Genomic DNA, 14,469 nt, shown 5'->3' on the forward strand with positions numbered 1-14,469 from the left:
TACAGCAAAGTTTTCATGTGATTGGGTCAACTTTGTTTTAAGAAATTGATACTCTTATACAAGAAGCAGGTTCTCCTGAACTACAGTAGCAGGCTGCATGCAGTCCAGAGCATTCCCAGTCATAGAGGGTCATCCCTCCCATCTTTAGTGTCATTCTGGTTTGGAGAATAAATGGGAGCACACATGCAAGCAGTTACCTTGTTCCAGGGGTCATGAGATAACTGCATAAAACTCAGCAGGTTTATTCTTTGGCATATTCACCATAGGAATATATATTCTTGAAAATGTGCACTGAGTTGCCTTAAATTGATTTAGTAAATCAGTTTACTGATAGCAGGGAAATAACTGGGGTTTTAAAGTTAGGGACTTTAAAGATACAATTGCATCAGTTTAGCTAGATTGGTTCCTAAGCTGATTTTGTTGCTTCAGGTTTGGGGGTTTTGGAGTTTCTTTTTGGCATGATAAAGTCTCCAAATGTGTAAGTAAAATTTCAGTTTTAGAATTACAGTGAGATAAATTTTTCACCTCTGTAAGGGGACTCACTTTATTCCAGGTCTCTCCTATAACATTGCTCAGATACAGCCTGAAATAGTGAAACCCTGGTCCTGTTTAAGTCACATTACTTAGACTGAGCAAAACCTCCTATAACTTCAAGGATTGCATGTGTTTTTAGCCTAATTACTGCACCAGAGACTTTGTTTATATAACAGGGCATGAATTTAAAGTGACAACTCTCAAACTACTCTGTTGCATTTCTGTGTAAAGCAAAGTTAACAGACAGTTCAAAGTATCAGTACTGGATTATAAACCACATTTTTAAATAAAGTTTTAAATTTGATTAAAGCAGTAGTTTAAAGCGGCTGCAGGTCCTCAGTATCCCTGGGTTGTAGGAACACAATAAAGCAGCAAGAAAGTCTCCAGACCTTTTCCATATTGCATTCAGCAGCCTTTGCATAGCTTTTTCAGAAATACCAAAAACAATGAGCTTTCAGAGAAGAGAGATGAGAAAGGGTTACACTTTCCTGTAGAGTTTTTATTTTTTGAGCTGCTTTGGATAAATAGATAATTTCATCCTTCTGCTTGTCTCTCCAGAGTCTTTAAAGAAAAACAACAAAACAACTGTACGACAAGTATGATTTTTATGGAGTGGTAAAAAATACATCAGAGATGAGCAGCAAAAACAGAAATAAAATTATCTTATTCCTTCAATCCCAGGACAGTTTTCTTTTTCTTAAATTTAATTTCACCGAGGGAAACTGGGAGGTGTTTTCAGTTTGTTTTTTTCTGCTTGATTTTGGGTTTACCTTTTGTTTAGTTCATCAAGGTAACTTGAAAGCTGCATCCTGGGACTCTGGGAAAACCAGCTTGTGAGCGACACTGCTTGCTAAAAAATACTGCATGGTTCTGTTTTCACAGCTGCTGGAGCCTGACATGGAGGTAGTGCTTTCCCTTCTGCATCCTGTTTGGGGGATGCAGGAGAGGCCAAGACATTTCCCCCCAGCAGATTCCATCTCTGATCCAGGCTCAGTGAAGCCAAAGGAATGAAACAGAGGTGTTTGCAAATAAGACTTCTTCCAACTTCCCTAAAAACTTGTTGAGAATCATTTGTAATGTTTATTTCCTCCCTCCTGTTGGCCTGTTCAGTGCCCGGATCCATGCAGAGCAAGCATCTCCCTCCCAGCTGAAGGAGTTGCCAAATGCTAATTGACTGTTAGAAACATTCACATCAGGGTACAATCGTTGTGCAGCTTTGCTGGCAGGAACCAGCAGGTTACTCCTGAGGCTGCAGCAAGCCAAGCTCCATAGGTCTGGGAACATGATGCCCCAACTCAAGTGGTAGAATAAATATGGCTTTGGCTTTTTGAAGTGCTTTCCACTTCCTCTCATGGACTCGATTCAACATTCTTTAATGAATAACCTTTTCATAATTCTATTTCCTAAATGGCACCTCAGTCCATAAACCATAAAATAAAAAAGGTTCCCCCAAAAAATTGCTTGACAAAGACATTTTTTAGAAATAGTTCATGCCCATTGTTGCTCCTCTGGGGTTTTTGCACCCAATCTGAAAGCCTCACAATTTATTTTTAAAAATAATTTTTAGATAGTCTTTTCACTTTCTTTCTTACCATTTATTTACAAGGTGCATCAAGTCTGGCTTTGGGCAATCAAGAGTGTTTCACATCCCAGTTCTCATGCAGAGAAGCACTTAAGCTCGTAGCTCTTTAAGCACATGAGCAGCTCTGCTGAAACCAGTGAACCTGATCACATGCATAAACTCTCAGTGAGAGTGTCATACAGCAGTACCAAGCATGAAAGTAAGAAGCAGGGATGAGAAAACTTTCTTTGCCTGAAGCACGTTTGGCATTGCAACCGAAGAGACAGTGAGAAAAACACAAAGGAGCAAAAACAAGAGGTCGTCAATTTCTGTTGAAATCCTTTCCTTTCTTGCTTAACACCTCTTTTTTTGGGTCTATGCATAGTGGATATATCCCTGTGGTACTTGATAAAATCTCCATCTGTGACAAGATGTGAAGTTTAAATGTAAAACTAAGAAAACCACCAGAACCTTATCCCAACATCTTTACATCCAGAGGATAAACATTTTCCTAATCAAGGTAACATTCTTTCACACAGCTCCAGAGGGCTGTCTGTTATCCAACAGTAACACAGGCAGATAAGCCACTTGGCAGGAGGTAGCTTAGGGTGAAGTCAGAGGCCACAGGCAGTGATTCATCTGCACTGTTCTAAATGTTTAAGAGTCAAAAAAGATGATGTGCAGAGTGCTGTGGCACACAGACACCCTGCACTGTAGGTATTTCTAGTAGACTAGGTTCAGTCCATGACTGGGCTCTCCGCGTTGACTGGGTTGCATTAGGCATTAGTCAGGTTAGCAGAGATGCCAAGACAATTCATATGGGGATGTGTCAGAGAAACCTCTTTCCAAATAGTGTATTTCATCACGTGAATTGATCCAATCTGTGCATTTGTTTGGATAATCACAACTTTAAGAAAAAAAAAAAAAAAGAAAATGAGTATATATGGCCAAAATAAGTTGGTGCTAGAAAAGCACTAACAAAGATAAACATGTTTCTAAAAAGGCTTGGGTATGATTTCAATATACATGAGGACAAAGAAGCTGAGCTTGGCCTCCTGCCTCCAACACTTGCTGTTATTCAGGTAAACTCTATTTGGGCTGCAGATTTTAGGTTCATAAAATGAGACTGATGACATTTCTTGCAGTTATTTTTCTGGGGTCCTTGCTAGACAGTTGAAACAAACAGATGGGGTAGCGCTTGCACTAATTTTGTATTCCATCTCTTAAAACAGCTTTGATCTTGTTACCATTGGTGGAATCTCAATTATCCTGCACTTTGAGCGGGCTCCCTTCATCACCCAGGAGCACACGCTGTGGCTGCCGTGGGATCGCTTCTTTGTGATGGAAACCATAGTCATGAGGCACGAAGAGAATGAGATCCCAAGCTGTGACCTCAGTAACTTCGCCCGGCCCAACCCTGTGGTGTCTCCTTCTCCGCTCACTGCTTTTGCAACTTCCTGCTCAGAGAAAGGTCCTATTGTTCCTGAAATCCAGGTATGGGCCGTTTGAGTGGAGGGACAACAAGTCATAAAATCATAGAATTGTTTGGGTTGGAAGGGACCTTAAAGATCATGTAGTTCCAGTCCCCCTGCCATAGGCAGGGACACTGTCCATTAGACCAGGTTGATCAGAGCCCCATCCAACCTGGCATTGAATTGGGGTTGGGGCATCCACAATTTCTCTGGGCAACCTCTGCCGGGGCCTCCTCATCCCCATCTTCTTTCTGTGCTTCTTTTGACAGCTTTGAGCAACACAAATATGACTATTCGCCTGCTTTCCTAACAATGTGCATTCCTCATTGGATACTCCGTTTTTCAGACATTTGGCGGGAGCACTCACTCCAAGGCACTCGCTTTACCAGATTTCTTTTCTCCTATCCCTGAGAGATGGAGGTAGAGCACTTGTGGCTAACAACACATGAGCTTATGTGACCCTTATGTGACCAACAACAGGCCCTTGGTCTCAACCCTTTGGTATTCAACATGCCCAGAACCAGGCTGATGCCCTTCTAGCTGATGCTCTAATGCCTGTCTTCTGTTCAGGAGCAAATTCCACCCTCTGGGCACTATAAACCTTGGTGGTGGAGTGTTGGAGTGAACTTTCTCATGGTTGGAAGTCACACCCCCCCACTCTACTCAGCTGCTGAGACATGCAGTCAGCCAGCAGGAGGGTGAGAAGGGACAGCCTGCAGAGCACCTCAGTTTTATTGCATTTCATGACATTTGGAATAGATGAGCAGAGTGAGAGGGTTACCTTTAATTTCTCATCTCCATTTTCCTTTTTTATGAGTAAGTATGAGTCAGATAAAGAACCTTAACAATCTGCTGTGGCTTCAATGTACTTTGTCAAATGGAAAGTTGTGTTTTAAACAGAATAGTCCAAGGAACTAAATTATCAATTTTCCTTAAAAATACTAATTCTGTTGAAACACATGGATGTAGCAGCATTCAACCTTTGCTACATTGGACATGCTGTTCTCTCGATTTTATATGCCAGCATTCAGCATGTCCTGAGTATTGCTTTTAGTGACAATAATCTGCCAAGGAGGAAATGATAACAAGTGTAGAGACAAACTGTGTGCTTCCAGCGTGACTCCACTGGGGTTGCAGTACCATTAATGAGGAAATAAGTAACTTTATACCTTCTAATTTTAATAAACCAGGTGCTAAACCGAGCAACAAATAAAGCTAGTAGTCTCTTTACCTTTCTCTCTGGACCAAGTCTTATGATCCTTTCTCACACTAATTTACAATTATGGTCCCCATGTTTGTCCCAGCATAATTACTAATTAAGTCCTGTATCTTGTAAAGTCCATCATATTATAAGTTCTTGGTTCAGAATCTTGGTTTCCACATCTTTTTATGAAATAAACAAACATCATGAAAGGTCAGTGCTGCCTGGGAAAAAGCAAATATCTGATACAGTGCAACTATGATCATAACCTCAGTCATTATTTGGTACCACAAACACCTTCCAGTAGACCAGACTGCTCAGAGCCCCATCCAACCTGATTTTGAATGTTTTCAGTGTTGGGGCATCTGTCATCTCTCTGGACAACCTGTGTCAATGTTTTACCACCCTCATCAATTTGGTGCCATTTGAAATGTCCTGATGATATCCTGCTTGAACTTCAACTGCCAATCCAGAATGATCCCCCTATCAGTGTCCTGCATTATATCTTCTGGATATCTTTGTGAATGGCAGATCAATTGTACATCCCAAGTCCCACGAGACACTTGTATTTATGGAACCTAATACATAAGAAGGATTAATTTTGAGATTATAAGGAGTTCACGTGCAGTTGTCTGGATATGTGCCAAATATCTGAGCTCCCATTTAAGTGGACAGAAATCAAAGCAGTACATCAGTGTGGCCTACACATCACTTAAGCCGACCACCCTGAAGCTTTCTGGTTCTCACTGATGGTATCAGTTTGATTCCACTGATTGAAATTGATGGTATCAGTTTGATTCCACTGACTGAATTAATGTGTGTGTTTACATCACGTTGTTTATGTGATGTAAACATCACATAAGTTGACATCTGGATTTAGATGCCTTAAACTGGAATTGAATCCCACTCTTAAGTTTACAAGGCAACACCAACCTTCTAAAGAGTCTGTCTGTATCTGCTGTTATCTATAGGCAAGACCTAAAAGAGCAGTTCAGGGCAGACACGTAACTTAGGTTCTTAAATTGACATAAGATGAATCCCATACATGATGAACACAGTGCTTTTCCTGTGTGCCATATGTCTGAGCTAAAACCTGTAAATCAATATTCCACCTCAAATATTGACAGCTGAAGGTTAGCAGAGTTTGTGGTGCAGGAGTTTACAAGAGAATCTGATTTGTGGCAGAGTCCTGACTGTACTGCAGTTCAGAAATGGACTACTTTTCGTTTCTGTACTGGATGTACATACAATAAAAAATAACCTAGCTGTCCATTTCTGCAGCTGAATTTTATAATACACAGTTCTCAGTAGGGAAATGTTAAATATAAAAGGTGTAAGCACATAGCTGAGAGGAGGTGACAAGCAGATAGCAGGGCTGGGAAAGAGGTTTTGACGAGTGGGTAGATAAGAACCCCATGAGCTCCAACAAATAAATGCAGAAATAAATGCAGTGGTCTTTACCTGGATGCATTCAAAAAACATAGTAGTACATTTTTAATATTTGATTCAGGTGCCCATAGACAGATTTGGGGGCATTCAGAATGCCCTGAAGTGCCCCTTCAGGCCTCTAGCTGTAGCTTCAGAAAGGTGGAGATGTCAGAAAGGTCCATGTCAGAGTTGTCATGCCCTTGCAGAAGTTTTGGATACCATAGAGTGTTTCAAAAGCAATAGATGTCTATGTTAAGGCCCCTGAATCAGACTCAAAATGGTTTTCCTTTTTAAAATTCTCTCTGAGCATCTTACAAAAAAAAAAAAGACATTGACTGTTCCTTGCCTGTCTGCTGGCAGATTGAAGAGTAGCTGTAAGAGACATGTGTAACCCAGCACACAGAAACAAGATTTCCTACCTTGTCTCATACTAAGAGTAGAAAAATTGCTACTAAGGCATGAACAGATTCTCACCACAGAGAAAGATAACATGACAGTGAAAATTGCGACCCTGTGTAAATCCCCAGTAAGCCTGAAGAATCTGCTCTTCTGCCTGCCCAGCCTTGTGGCTGGATCTCTTTAAAAGAGCAGATTATATTGGTTAGTCTGGGATAAACCCTAAGAGTCTTTCACAAGGCCTGCAGTCACAGCATACAAATGTGTCTGGGCCAAACAGCAATTATCAAATAGAAATAAGGGCACAATTTAGCTCTTATTACTTCTAGAACATTCAGATTACTTTAAAGCTTGTTTTCCCCCTTTTCTCCCTCTGATATTCTACTGAATTATACACCCCCCTACCAGTGCCGTGTTTTGTTGCTAGTTTGTCACAATTTACAAACTACAAATACATTTTGAATCACCTGAATTACTATTTGAACCCTCTCTTCAAGCAGACACCTTTAAACACAGCCCCTTGTGCTGCTCAGTGCCTTGGCAGTGTTGGGCTGACCTTTTCTTTGGAATGGTGGACAGCAGAGATAGATCACGACAGAGAGAAATAATTACTTATGACAAGGATCTGAAGCAGACTTTCTAAATAGTATCTCCATGACAATTATTTTTTCCTGTTTTTATCCTGATGGGGTTACATATGAAGACAGATTTGATACAAGGGGCCACCTTTACTGCAGTTTGGCTGAGCTCATCTCTGGTTGAGCCTGGTCCCCATCCAGCTTGTTGATGATCTCATAAAATATATTTTTAAAATCCTGGGTTTTCCCAATTCTGTCATATTTCAACCTCCTAAGCACTGAGATATGTAAATTAAAAAGACTGCATTAGAGAAGGTAAATATTTATGAGCACAGTGGAATGGGGTTTTAACTGCTGGATGTGTCTGTTTTCAAGTGCTGCAACACTCCAAGCCTTTTAGTGATCACTTTAAAAAGTGTTGGGCCTTGGATAATATCTCAGAAAAGGTGTTTTCAGGGGGCAGATTACAAGATTTGTCATTTTTGATAACACTAACCAGAAAACCTGTAAGAGTTGAGCAACTCACTATGCCAGGGGAGTTTGCTGCTCCCACATAGACAGAGCTTGGTATAGGAGTGACATAACTTGGAAGGCACAAGGATCATGGAATCCTAGAATCTCCTGAATGGGAAGGGACCCACACTGAGTCCAGCTTCTGACGCTGCACCCCAAGGACACCCCAAGAATCACACTGTGATAGATGTGATCCCTTCCTGATGGGTGAATCTCTTGACCCACCTGCCTTCAAGGTTCCCTGTCCTTAAATTCAGAAAGATGATTATTGCTAGGGATGTATTTTCCATGTCATTTAGGGGCCAGCCCACTGAAGAACTTCAGAAGTGGCACAGGAGAGGACTGTGCCAGCTGTGACCTTTTAACTCATCCCATAAAGCCACCAGGCTTTCCTGCTCACTGATAAGCTTCTGCCTTCATTTTTCAATATTCCCCAGAGGTTGCTGACTTGTGCCAAAAATATCCAAGCTGGGTGTTTACCCAAGAGTGAAGTTTTCTTGAAGGTGACAATGTTTTACTCCTAAGATTTTTTTTATCAGCATTTTGCACAGAAAGATCGGCACAGTGTCAGGGATATATTTGTATCACTTTCCGTAAACTACCAAGCATTTCTCCATTAAAATAAAAAAAAAAAAAAAAAAAAAAGAAGAAGAAAAACAAAACTTTAAGTTCTGGTGATACTTTAGCAGGTAAATTAGCTGAAAATCTCGTCTTTATTGAGACTTCTCTGTTCTCAAAGCAGAAAAGGCTTTCCCTGATGTTTTTTCAGTCTTTTCTGAAGTGTTGTACTGTCATGGGCACCTGTTAGATAATCAGAAATACCCAAACTTATGGCTGGGAGAGAAAATAAATAGAATACTGAGGAGTTTGGAAAAGAAAGAGAAGGAAGAATGCAAGGGAATGGAAAGGAGTTGTAGGTGGTAGGTCAGGCCAACAGTTTTATCACCTAAGTAAGAAGGCAAGGAATTTTAAGCAAGTACCAGAATAAGTAGAAGCAAATGTGAGGTCAGAAAATAAGGGCAAGAACACAGATTAAAAGAAGCTAGAGGTAGGTGGTATATCAGGTAGAGTGGGTCAGAGAGGAGGTAGGAAAGGAGCAGTTTCAAAGTAGGAGAGATGGGTAAGTCAGAGGAGGGAGAGTGGAACCAGGATTCAGTAATGTCTTGGAGAGAATTTCATGTTATGATCAGGACCAGGAAACATCCTTAAGGCCAAGTAGAGTGTGATATTTTACTGGGAAAAGGAAGGCAGGAGACAAAAATTAGAGGCCTCTAAAACCTATGATGATAAAAGACAGAAAATGGAAGTTAAACTCATGAGCTGTAATTATCTGAGATCCCAGGCACTTTCCTCTGTGGGTCCTGGTACTCCTTTTAAGAGTGAGTCTCTTTGTAAACACTGACTTAATGTGACACTTTGTTCTCCTGTTCTCCCATGTAACAGAGATGGAGAAGGTGTGAGGCCTTCCTTAGCTTCCAGAAATAAGTTATGTACATGATTTCATACTTGATGCCTACTAGGTGCCTTTTTAGACATGCCTGCCAGAGCTTTTATACAGGTGTGTTTGATAAATTAGAGCTTCACTGCCTTTTCCTGTCTGCTCGCTGCTGATTTAACAGCTCATGGATTGCTTTTCCACAGGCTCTACAAGAGGAGATTAACGTTTCCGGCAGTAAAATAAAAGTGAGTTACCTGAGCAGTCGCACAGCTGGCTACAAATCAGTGCTGCGGATCAGCATGACCCACCCCACCATCCCCTTCAACCTCATGAAAGTCCACCTCATGGTGGCCGTCGAGGGACGCCTCTTCAGAAAGTGGTTTGCAGCAGCCCCAGACCTGTCCTACTATTTCATCTGGGACAAGACAGATGTCTACAGCCAGAAGGTGTATGGGCTCTCAGAAGCCTTCGGTAAGTGACCCCAGGGTTTGTGCCTCCTTTTAGAAGCAGCTAAGTGGCAGTGATAGACTTTGTCCTAGATCAGTATGGTCTGACTGCAGACACATGAATGGTCCCTGCAGATTCACTGCAGCACACATTCCCCAGCAGATGAATCACAGAATGGTTTGGGTTGAAAGGGATCTTAAAGACCATTTAGTTCTAATTCCCCAGTCATGGGCAGGGATGACACCCATTAGATCAGGTTGCCCAGAGCCCTATCCAACCTGGCCTTGAATACTTTCAAGGACAGAGTGCAAGTACTTACCTGTTAGCTGGCTCATGGCCCAGCACATACATCCTAAACTGCTCCCATCATATTCATACAAAAGGAATTAACTGGGACTAGAAGTGTTTGGCTACCTCTCACCTATAGCCAAAAACTGTCAACACTGCTTTGAAAGGAATCCCTAGGACAGAGCCCTGATTGCCACTGCTCCTTGTGCCTGACCTTCAGGGTTGGTCTAATCTTAGTTTCCTCTTTGTTACCCATTCAAAAATGCCATCCCATACTGGGTGTTTAATGAGCAGAAGTAATGCAGTTCTACAGTGATTGCTTCCCATCTGTCAACACCCAGTGGACATTCAGTTACAGGTCTTCAACTGAGTCTGGACTAGTCCCTTCAGGCTGCCAGGAAATGGTATCAGCAAAATGGGAGAGATCCCAAATTAGCAAATACAGCTCCTGTTGACAGAAGGATGGTTCATTATGCCTCATAGCTCAACTGAAGATAAGTCTCTTTAGAGGAGTTGCAGGATGCCTGGTTTTCTAGGAGTAAGAATAAGTGCCTTCCCCTCTCACTCAGGCTTAGCTGCCTTGAGCAGGCTGGATTGTGCACCCTGCTGAGCCTTACCCAGCTCAGAGTCCACACTGAGAAATGTAGCATATCCCGAAGCACTCTGCATGCATGCTCTTTAAGATGCTAGATCATCAGTGGGTCCTGGAGTGCTCCATGAAACAACTCTGCAGCTCCAGACTACACAAGCAGGTCTGAGGACATCAGCATTCATGCCTTCAATGATTCCCACCTCCAGAACAGTGGAAAACATTGACCTTTTGTATCCTAACTTACATCTTTTTCTGATACAATCTGCAAAAGGCTATGTTTGATGGCGAATCCTGAGTTCTCTCAGAGCTCAGCACTTTTCAAAGAGGCTGGTAAACTTGTAAGATCAGACAGGTTTTTTTTTTTTCTATCTAGTAAAAAAAAAAAAATCTATGTAATTGCTTTTCATTTGTGTGGAACTTGCAGTTCTATTTTGCTTCAGCTGTAAAGATTAGAAGAAGAAAAGCAGACCAATGAAAATGGTGCTGCTTCTTCTGAGAAAATCGTAAAAGAATCATTATTCTGTCAAAACCATTATTTTCCTTCTGCTGACAATTTTAAGCAACTCCAGCGTATTCAGCGGAGTTACTCCTGAAAGGCTCTGATTAGACATCATGGCAAGCAAACTTTTGATATTAACAATGACCACAAGTCAACCTGACTGAGATTGCTGCCTCTGAGGGACTCACTGCCCCGTGCATGAATTGCGCAAGTCTTTACCTTCCAAGAAAGATCATAATCAAGATTAAGTTCCTAGTATGCATTCTTTGATCAGAGAAATTAGATAGGAGTAAAATTCTCCCATTGAGAGTCCAGCAGTGGTGTACACTCTCAGGTCATAGAATATCCTGAATTGGAAAGGACTCCTAGAGATCAAGTCCTAATCCCGATATCCGTTGTTTTAAAATACATCCTTAAACAGTATCTTTTGAATTTTTAGCACACTTGCCCAGCACTGACAATGACATTGATCTTTTTAGATTCAGAATACACCTTTAAGAAAAAAAATATTTGGACTGTGCATTATGATGATGACATTTTCAATTGAATTAGCAATTTTCTGTAGAAATTCTCATACCTCTGCTCAGTTGTGACTCTGTGTGTGCTGGCACTGCATTTCTGAGTTCCTAATCTAAGGAGTCTTGTTTCTCTCTTGTTTACAGTTTCAGTAGGTTATGAGTATGAATCCTGTCCAGACTTAATCCTGTGGGAGAAGAGGACAGCTGTGCTTCAGGGTTATGAAATTGATGCTTCCAAACTTGGAGGATGGTCCCTGGACAAACACCATGCCCTCAATATACAAAGTGGTAGGTTGTCTGCAACTCATAACAAGAGTAATGCAGCATTGCAAGACCTAGTTGCTTCTTATCACTAAGAATTCAAGAAAAAGAAAGAAACCTGACCAACACATGTGTTCTCTCATGTATTTTACTAACAAATTATTTCTAGTTACCTACATTTAGAAGCAATTTGGTTTGCAAAATGTAAAAGAAGCTGGCCATCATGAAGTAGTTGAATGTCAGCCCAACTTTGTAGTGTTGTAAAAGAAGGGTATTATCAAGGAAAATATTCCTAAAATAACAAAGGGGAGCCTATTCAGATTGGAGCTGCCACTAAGCATAAATCCATCCAGAGGCATCCTCCAATATGCAAGGTGTACTTGTGAAACAAGAGGCTTCATGGGTCCTAAAAGAGAATGGAAGGTTCCAGAGTCCTTGAAGACTGCTGAGGACTGCAGAAGGGAAGCTTAAAAGCTCATCAGAACATGTTCAAGGGTGGGAGCACTGTGTCCCTTTGGATAATAGTGGTATGGGAGCAAACATCTAATTCAACCCACATCACTGCTGAGAGTGCTACACTTAGAGGGAAAATAGGCAGAGCTCCTCTAAAACTTTGCAGATAAAACATTTCTCTAGAGAATGTCCCATAGTTTTCCTGGCCCTTACTTTTCCATGAGCGATGTAATTTCTTTTTTTTTTTTTACCTGGTAGACTGCAAATTGCAGGACAAGGAGGAACAGACAGGGCAGGTAAAAATTCATATGATGCTGAAAAGTGCATTTCATTTAAAGGCAAAGACAGTCTTGTTCTCATATTTACCTTCTGCAGGAAATGTTACGGGTCTAAAAGAAATACTTAATTCAGAAAAAAGGGTCCTCATTTGAAACTATCACAAAACAATACTATGAAAGATGATTAGCCTTCTTGCTACGGAATAGATTCCCCAGCTGGCATGCAGCATTGCCAGTTTGTGCTCCCTTTGGTCTCAGTCTCCCTGTTTGTTTAATTTCCATAGTACTGTTTTCTCTCTCTCTAGGCATCTTGCATAAGGGAAATGGGGAAAACCAGTTCATTTCCCAGCAGCCACCTGTAATTGGAAGCATCATGGGCAATGGCCGCAGGCGGAGCATTTCTTGTCCAAGCTGCAATGGTCTGGCAGATGGAAACAAACTCCTGGCTCCTGTTGCCCTAACGTGTGGGTCTGATGGAAGTCTTTATGTTGGAGATTTCAACTACATCCGAAGGATCTTTCCCTCTGGCAATGTCACCAACATACTGGAGCTGAGGTACTCTGTGCTGAATGTGGCCATTAGAGTAATGCTCTTAAGTTCTGCAGAAATCCTATGTACCCAAAAGAAAAATGAGCAGAACTCTTAAAAAAAATGAAAATCAAACAACACAGCAAAACAGAGAAAAAGCTGTCTGGATCTGCCTCTTCTGCAACTCTGCTGACTTTGATTTACACCAGAGAAACACAGGCCTAGTGAGTTCTTCCAGAACTGAATCACATGCCAAAAATATTGACACATTTCTGTGCTGCTAAATCAGGCTGTGCTGATGTCTGCCTTTTCCTGTAGTCAGAAACCAGTGGGAATGCTGAAAATTAACAAGCAGCCTCTGAGATAACCTAAACTTGGAAGGACACAGCACTGATGATGATATGTAAAGGTGAATCAGGACTGATAATCACTCATAATTTAGACAAGATTATCACTCTAGGCAGTCACAGACTGGGGTTTTCTAGTTGTTTTTTGAGGGCACAGCTGTAGCAGTCCCCTTCAGTTCCCAATTGAGCAGCAGTGTCAGGCAGAACATGCAGATGGGAAGCATCTGGAAGTAAGTGGAGAGTTTCCTTTTAATGCCAAAAAGCAAAGGAAAAAAATATACCAGGAGAAATAACGAGGAAGGGGCAGGAACATCCATTAAAAATAATGAAGCAGAGAGAAAAGTAGAGAAAATTGAATAAATTGTGACTGAACCAAATTTCAAATTGACCTAACTGAGGATATTTTTCCTATCTAAAATTTCCACAAAAACAAGCATCCACTTCAAAGCAGTGGGGCTTTGCGTGGCCTGAGAAGCCTCACTCCAGGAAAGTCAGATAGAGTTAAGGGAGTGTTCCTGAATGAGTCTTCTGTGCTTGACAGGCCTGAACTCAGGTCCTGAGAAGTCAGTATGAGGATAGCCTGCTAGGAAGGTTCAATATTCCCATTCACCTCTCAAAATCTGGCCTGAAAGTGAGAATCTTCCTGAAAGTAAGACCCTCCCTCCTCAGATTTAATATCCCCTGCTGCTGAGGACAAACATATTACTGCATTTCTGCAAGGACTGCAGCCAAATTTGTGCAAGATCCCCTTTGTCCCTCATGCACAAACATGCCATGGTCATTAGACCTCACCAGAAGTCTTATTTGGCATTCAGAACCATCCTTGTAGATCATGGTGTATGGGAAAAAAAATCCAGACAGGCACCACCGGAAGGCTGGCACTTACAGAATATCTGCCTTGGTATGGGCACCTCAGAGGGCTGGGGCACCTTTCAAGTAAGGAAGCAAGAACCTCATTTTTGCTATTCTGTTCCATGATACATGAGAACATAATATCTCTCATGTTTGTAAGGTGGGAAGCTGGGATAAAGCTTCAGACCTGGTCCTCGTTAGAGTGTAATATCTATCCTTCTAGTGCCAGAAAGTTATTTTAATGACCAAAGGTGAAATTTCCAGAAGAGCCTAGGTGAGTCCAAA

At 41.5% G+C, this 14,469-nt stretch overlaps 1 protein-coding gene across 14 annotated transcripts in view; it reads left to right on the forward strand.

Annotated features, from left to right (window-relative positions):
• Positions 1 to 14,469, forward strand: part of TENM4 (teneurin transmembrane protein 4) — a 1,543,936-nt gene that overhangs the window by 1,469,184 nt on the left and 60,283 nt on the right. For all 14 annotated transcript variants that reach the window (XM_077174070.1, XM_077174074.1, XM_077174077.1 and 11 more), the window contains 4 exons: positions 3,328 to 3,589; positions 9,325 to 9,592; positions 11,610 to 11,753; positions 12,763 to 13,012. In XM_077174070.1, the coding sequence (XP_077030185.1) occupies positions 3,328 to 3,589; positions 9,325 to 9,592; positions 11,610 to 11,753; positions 12,763 to 13,012 (924 nt within the window). The remainder of the gene's footprint in view (positions 1 to 3,327; positions 3,590 to 9,324; positions 9,593 to 11,609; positions 11,754 to 12,762; positions 13,013 to 14,469) is intronic.

The sequence above is a fragment of the Agelaius phoeniceus genome, chromosome 2 (assembly GCF_051311805.1).
Source record: "Agelaius phoeniceus isolate bAgePho1 chromosome 2, bAgePho1.hap1, whole genome shotgun sequence".
NCBI classification, from domain to species: domain Eukaryota; kingdom Metazoa; phylum Chordata; class Aves; order Passeriformes; family Icteridae; genus Agelaius; species Agelaius phoeniceus.